At 43.8% G+C, this 7,406-nt stretch overlaps 1 protein-coding gene across 1 annotated transcript; it reads left to right on the plus strand.

Moving 5' to 3' along the window:
* The first annotated feature begins 383 nt into the window (after positions 1–383).
* RPA3 (replication protein A3) lies at positions 384–6,543 on the plus strand. The gene is made up of 4 exons (XM_077490732.1): positions 384–575; positions 1,834–1,908; positions 3,843–3,951; positions 6,037–6,543. The coding sequence occupies exons 1-4, from the start codon at positions 477–479 to the stop codon at positions 6,117–6,119; spliced, it is 366 nt and encodes a 121-aa protein (XP_077346858.1). The 5' UTR covers positions 384–476; the 3' UTR covers positions 6,120–6,543.
* The last annotated feature ends 863 nt before the right edge of the window (positions 6,544–7,406 follow it).

Below are 7,406 nucleotides of genomic sequence, written 5' to 3' on the forward strand. Positions count from 1 at the left end.
ATTTGCCCCGCCCAGAATGTCCATTGTCGAAATTCTTCCCTTAGGAACGTACCGCTCGTTCCGCATCTCTATGGTTCCTACTTTAAGTCAGTTTCTTTTTTTTTTTTTTATAAGTAGCCTTCTGCCTTCATACGTTTGTCCTAATAATACCGCTATCACTTTTGTGTGTTTTTTTTGGTTTGTTTCTGAAAGGCAAAGTTCTGTTTGGCAGGTACAAAGATGGAACCTGCGGCTTCCTGACTGTGCCTGCGTGCGCACGCTGATTGGCTCGCGGCGACGTACGTACGGCGCTGCTCTTACAGCACATGCTCGCCGATTGGCAGGTTGCGTAGTTGTGTGTGATTGGTCCAAGAATGTGAGTCAAAGCGCTAAGGGGGTTGCTGATTGGCCGTAGCGGAGATGAAGGCGGGCTCACTAGTAGAGGCTTCGTGTTCCCGCCAGAGTCTGTCAGGCGGTGTGCGAGGCTGTGGAAAGTGATGGGGGACATCCATGAGGTGGGCAGAGCCCGGATCAACACCAGCATGCTGGCCCGGTACATAGGACAGCCCGTGTGCTTCGTGGGCCGTGTGGAGAAGGTCAGTCCCTCCTCATGGAGCAAAATAAATAGACGTACAGGTCACTGTCAGGGTTTCCTGGGGTTACCCCCAGTGGGGAGATTTCCTCACTTCCTGTTGGGGAGGGAAGGTGATCTGTATTGGAGACACAGGGAATGGCGGGGAGTTTGTCAGGTTATCACTGTGCTGGTGACAACAGTGTGCTCATTTTATTGTACGGGGCCCCCCTTCCTGACTAACTGGGGCCCCTCCCCCTCCTGCCACTGGGACCCCCTCCTGACTGTAGCTGGGGCCCCTCCTTCCACCGGGCCCCCCCCCCCCCCCTGTTTAGGTAAAGTGTCTCTGTGGTTGGTCCCTCCCCCCTGTGTTCCCCCAGACCCAACCTGACAAAGGCTGCCGGTCCTTCATGATGTTATATGGTAAGTGATTAATCCTAAGACCCCCCCCCCTTCACGCCACTATTTTTAGCCGAGTTTTTCTGTCGGATTTGCGGCACATTTTGGCCGCTAGTGGGGCACTTTTACCCCCCCCCGCTAGCGGCTGAGAAAAGGGTTAAAACTGCCCAGTGCGCTGCAATAGCAGTGTTTTGCCGGCGGTATAGCCGCACTGCCCCATTGATTTCAATGTGGAGGCGCGGGGAACCCCCGGCTACTTCACTGCTGCCAAGGAGCTGCCGGTGTCCTATCATATAAGGTCCCCCATCGGATAGTGTCCGCTGTGTACTGCGCTTGCACAGATTCCGAAAATAGCCGAGGATGAACGGCGCGTACGCCATGAGTCCAGGTTCTGTCCCCACCATCCAAGTGGACATAGAGTAGGAATATAAAAGAGCTGAGCGAGGCGGCCCTCTAATTTTCCCAACCCTATGTCCGCTTGAATGGTGGGGCTACCACCTCCACTCACGGCGCAGGCGCCGTTCGTCTTTGGAAAATTTCCGAAGCTTCTTCTGCCCTGTACTGCGCATGCGCACTATATGATGGCAGGACACTATCTGCCAGAACACCGGCAGGAGTTTTCCTGATGCCCGGCCAGTGCACCGCTCGGGGCTTTCACACTGGAGACAATGGTGCAGCTGCTTGAGGGCGGTTTGCAGGCACTATATTTTTCTTTTTTTTACACTATAGTGCCTGCAAACCTCTGTGTGAAAGGGGTCTAAAAGAAAAGTCCGGTTCCTGTTGTGGCTTCCTGACAGCCCACCCTGCAAGTGTAAAAGTAAAAAACAATTGGCAGACGATCCACTGCAGGAAAGGTGAATAATTCTTTGTTTCCTCCCCCACAGGTCCACCCTTCAGGGTCGTCCTTTGTCCTCTCTGATGGGGCCGGCAAGAGCACAACGGTGGAGTTATCAGAACCAGTAAGTAGCCGGTGTTATGGGGAACGCCGTCATCTTGTCATCTAGTATCCCTGGATTGGCCTTCACTGCTTCTACATAACGTCCTCTGACTCCTCCACTCATCGCAGTCTGAGAATGATCAGTTATAGTGGTTGTAAATGGGGCTGAAACAACTAATCGATTAATGGTCAACAAATCGATTATGAAATTAATCGATTACTATTTTCATAATCGATTATTCGGCCAGTAACATAATGGGGTTAAAAAAAACAAAAATTAGCCCTTTATAGTACAAAAAGAGCAAATAATCGCTGCTGTAAATATTTACTTTCACAGCTCTACAGTAAAAAAATGAACCCATTACAGTAGTGATTATCTGCTTTTTTGTGTACTATAAAAGGGCTCATTATATTAAATATATAATTTTTTATTTTACCCCATTATGTTACTAAATATCTTAGATCTGGTTCACATCTATATGTTTTTTGCAGAAACACACTACAGTTCATTTACATGATTTCCTATGGGACACGTTCACGCAAAACAGTGCTTTTTTTGGTTCAATATACTTCAATAGAGAAGCAGGTAATGCGTTTTTGCAGCAATTTGTGTTTTTTTTTTTTTATTCTGCTCAACAATAAATTGGCCAAAAAAAAAAAAAAATGCTATAATGCAAATTGCAGCAAAATCACGTGTGCAAAAATCAAAACAAACAGCAAAAAGATCAAAAGCAAACTGCATAGGTGTGTACCGAGCCTGATGCTGGTCACACGGATGAGTTTTCAGACAAAAAAATCTTTGTACATTCGCTGAATGAAAGAATGTTTGAATTTTTCACTTGTTTTTAACATTCTGTTTTTAAAATTTAATGTAATTTCTGAATGAAAACCACATCCACTGTCTGAAAATTCCTTTGACCAAGAAGTTTTCCATTTCCAAATTTTCTCATCACTGGTTGAAAATGAATGTCGATTTGACCCCACTAACGATTAGAAAATTGATCTGAGTCTGATATTTACCAGATTCACCCTCTTAGTATATCTCCTCTAATAGTAGATACAGTATATCTCTTCTGTCTGTTATTCTCAGAGTGGATTAGATATTTTGCTCCCCAACCATATAGTTGATTATTTATATTTACCACTGCATAGAGATATTTAAGAATAAATTGCCTTTTTTTAAAACTTGACTAAATTATACGCCACACTTCTTTTTTTTTTTTTTTTTTTTTTTTTTTTTTTTTAGATATATTTTTTAAGGTTAATCGAAACAATCGGCCAACTAATCGATTATGAAAATAATCGTTAGTTGCAGCCCTAGTTGTAAACCTCAGACCTGAACAAAGCACATCCCCCCCTACAGTGTGTACTTATCTCAGTCCAGAGCACCAAGGGTCATTTCTATCTCATGCCTCTTTCCTCTGCATGAGTCGCATCTGACAGGTTTTCCTGACACCGAGAGAAAAAAAGATGATGGGGAGGGAGCTCAATCACGTAGCCTATGATTGACAGTAGGAGTGCAACGGGGATAGTCACCGATCCGTGATCCAAACGAGTCACCCTGTTCGGATTGGCACACGCCACGATCTGTGGAGTGCTCCTCTGCCTTAGGAAAGTCCGCGGCTTCGGCCTAGCTCCGGAGCGGCGGCCATCTTGGTGCACCCGTTGGCCGTGTACAATGTGATCGCTCCGTCAAATGATGGAGCGATCACTTGGTGTCATGTCATCAGGTCTTTTTTGGTACTATTTGTAGAGGGCGATCTGCTGACAGCCTAAAGATTTACTGCTGCTCGGGGGGGGGGGGGGGGGGGAGCTCTGAGCTTCAGTAAAATGGCAGCCTCCAACAAGAAGAAATTGGAACAATAATGGAGGAAATTTGCAGCATAATAATATAATACTAATATTTTATTCATGCTATTTAAGTCTGGATTTTTTAATTTTTTTTTCTTAACAAAGCTGGATGAAGAATTATCTGGAGTTATAGAAGTTGTTGGAAAAGTTAGCCCGAAGGCAACAATAATGGGTGTTTCCTATGTCCCATTCCGGGAAGATGTTGGCTCTTTTGGTAAGTGGATGACTGCATTTCTATCTCTCTACATTTTTGTTCCATGTTTTAGAATTTTGTGAAGATATGAAGCCCCAGACTATTTCACCCTCTGAATTGTGAGCTGTATACCAACATTTCAGTTTGTGAATGGACATTCCTGCTCATGGGATGTAAACGTGACAGGCCATAGACATGCCAGGTTTTCATAAATGATAGGTTTCGTTTTTGAACACTTGAATGAATAACTAAACAGTAAAAAATAGTGTGTGTGTGTGTGTGTGTTTTTATATCTAAAATCTTCTTTTTTTTTTTTTTTTATTCTCCCCCATGGTGTAAACATGCTTATAAGTTACTGCTTAAGGGCCAGTTCACACCACATGCAGTCCACAACAGAGTCCACAGATCTGATCCTAGTTGCTCCTCATTTGCCAAAGAGACCCTGATTCTCAACCCTATTGAAGCTCCGCAAAACCTCCCTAGAGATTACCAATCGGGGGGACCTTCTGGGTCAGATTCTCCTCCATCCACATCACCTCAATCTAACCACCTGGTGTCTAGGTCTCTTATTTTCCCACGTGGGTTTTATCTTTGGTTCTTCAGGGACTTGCTAATTCACCTTTTGAACCGTTGGAGACATCTTTGCAATTCCTAACCCTTAAAACAATTCTCCTGGTTGCAGTGACCTCTGCACGTAGGATTGGTGAAATACAGGCATTATCTATCAAGCCGTCCTTTTATGAGATGTCTCCCAGACAGGATAGTGTGGAGGACAGATCCAGCCTTCCTACCTAAAGGGGTCTTCAGTTTTTCACTGCACACAGGCGATCGTACTCCCTACTTTCTGGGCCAGGAGAAGAAGCCTTTCCATACTCTGGACTTCCAGAATGTGCCTCGCAGTATATGGAAGTAACAAAGTCATCTTCTCTTTTTGTCCTAATGGAAGGAAGTCACAAAGGGGATAAAGCTTCCAAAAGTACTCTAGGAAGGTGGATAAAACAGGCTATTAAAGAAGTGTACTTGGCCTTGGGGTTAGATCCTCTGGAGGGTATATTGCCTCTCTACGCAGGCAGTGGCTGCTTTGCGGGCAGAGAGGGTCGGGGCATCACCAGAGCAGATATGCTAAGCTGCCACGTCCAACTTTTCAACCTTCATAAGGCACTACAAAGGTTGGATCTACTGTCAGCCTCAGAGCAGTCCTTTGGCAGGAAGGAAGCAGTGGTCCCATCCTGAAGTAAGTTCTCAGTTATCTCCAAGGTGTTCTGAAGGGGGAAGGAACCTTAGACTTACCGGTGATGGTATTTCTACAAGCCTAAGTGTTGGTTTTGCACAGGACCACTGCAAAATGCATAAAAACACACTGGAACACGCATGTCCTTAAGGTTAAGAAAAAGGGTGGGAAACTGCACTAGACTGCACCTAAAACCGTGCATGCAGAAAAGCCCCTGGACTGTCTCTTTCTATGGTGTAAACTTTTAATGTGCACATTTTAGTGGCTGCTTGGATACCTCTGACAGGTTTTAGGCACTGAGGCAAGGGTTGTGACAATACTAAGCATTTGCACGAGTACTTGTACTAATGTTTAGATACTAAAACCGATAACTTTTTTTGTGCTGTGCGTTTTGAGCCCATACTAAATGTATGTATTCAAACTGCACTGTACAAAAAAGGTATTGGCAAGTGCTGCACCTCCTGGCCCTTTAAGAGGTTTATGATGCCAGGACGCAGCTTAAGATATGATTGCAGTGGTCACTTGGGCCAAAAACTCCCAATCGCAAGGAGTGATTGGGAGCTTTTGGTAAAGTGACAAGAACTGTTCCGGGAGTGTGTACTGTTTTTTTTTTTTTTGTAATACAGCACTGTTACTTTTAATTGACAATATCATATGTGCATTCCTACAGGTTTAATGGTTGAGGTGTCTATAAACTGCGTATCTTCCCATTTCATCTTCCAAGACAGCACATGAGTCCATGCTGTCCAGGAAGCTTAATGAAATGGAGATACCAGGTAATTAACTCTAGTTTTCTTGGATAAGACGGTCTCTGGATCTGCTTGACTACTTTTGAAATGTAACATTGGATAATCTTGTCTGCATTTCTCTTTCAGATCTGGGGCTTTATGATGAAGCATTGAAGATAATTCATGAATTTCCACAATATTATCCATTTGGACTCAAAGGGGCAGAATAACTTTCAATATTTGAACAAAACAATTCTATTTCCTGTCTCAGATGCTGCAACTCTGCAACCACCTAACTGGCCAAACCAGGTTGTCTGCTATCCAGAACAACATTACAATAGTGCATTGAATCGCCAGATCCTCGAATCTACTGGATAATGTCACCGATCTTGTTTCTAGTCCAGCAATGTAGATGGATTGATGGCCCCTCAAATATGAGATTTGTAATATTTACAAATTGTCCACAATCACAAGGGGAGCGTGCTGAGAATATCCACAAATGTTAGGATTTATCTCGGCAGATTTTTTATTTTTTTTTTGGTATAAATGTGGCATTCTTTTCTCCATGACATTTGAAAATGAAATGCAACAAGCCTTGCTACTGTTACTGAATTTGTTGGATAGTTTTTTTTTTTAATAAAAAAATAAAATGTTCCTGGTGTGGCTGTGTTTTGTTTATCTGAAATACCAGAGAAGTGTGCTGTATACATTAAAGTGGATCTTCACTGCATCTGCGCACCAAAAACACTTTAATTCAATTTTAATATTCAAAGCAAATTCACTCATCTGTCTCCATGCTTTATTTTGTTGAGAAATCACTTAAAAATAAATAAAAAAATAAGCAATCCTGGTATTCATGAGTAAGAGCAATTGATTCCTGTAGCACTTTACTTCATGGAATTCATCTGCCCTTATCTCAATCCGGCATGCAGGGCAGTGTTCTTAGCTGAGAACTCTTCCTGAAGACTCCTGGGTAAAAGTTGTGTAAACAGTTTGAGCTAAGTAGTTTAGCCTGAACATTGCCAGTTTGATAAACGGCTGCAGTTGCCCACAATGCATAGTGCATTCTAAACCCTGATTGGGCAAAACTTTAACCAATGAGGGTGCAATAAATAGCAGGTTAAAGGAGCGGCTGGGAAGTCATCAGCTGTAATTGGGCTTCCACCCTGACAGCTAAATGAAGGGTGGAGGAGGAGAAACAAACATTGCTGGCAATGGGGGAGTGAGAAAACACCTGCGTTGGTTGCCAATCCATGCAGGCAAGGGGGGGGGTGGGGGGTGGGGTGTGTCTACAAGCAAGCACTTTCCCTCCCAACAATACTAGGCCACGTGCCCACAACATGGGGTGCGCTTTTTTTTTTTTGTCAGTTTTGATGCAGCAGGTTCTTTAATACAGTAGAGATGTGCCACTTTACAGGCACACTAAGGGGACTTCCCAGGCACTATATCCACTTTCAGACCGGACCATTTTGCTGGTAAATGACCAGAGGTCTTTTTACAATTTGGCACTGCGCTGC

The sequence above is a fragment of the Lithobates pipiens genome, unplaced genomic scaffold (assembly GCF_037356315.1).
Source record: "Lithobates pipiens isolate NorthernLeopardFrog02 unplaced genomic scaffold, aLitPip1_a1.2 Scaffold_19, whole genome shotgun sequence".
Lineage (NCBI taxonomy): Eukaryota > Metazoa > Chordata > Amphibia > Anura > Ranidae > Lithobates > Lithobates pipiens.

Bases quoted from the DNA above. Each gene is read 5' to 3' on its own strand.
- RPA3 (XM_077490732.1), top strand. From the start codon at position 477: ATGGGGGACATCCATGAGGTGGGCAGAGCCCGGATCAACACCAGCATG. The intron at 576-1,833 runs GTCAGTCCCTCC...CCTCCCCCACAG, and splicing joins TCGTGGGCCGTGTGGAGAAG to GTCCACCCTTCAGGGTCGTC. The intron at 3,952-6,036 runs GTAAGTGGATGA...TTTCTCTTTCAG, and splicing joins GGAAGATGTTGGCTCTTTTG to ATCTGGGGCTTTATGATGAA.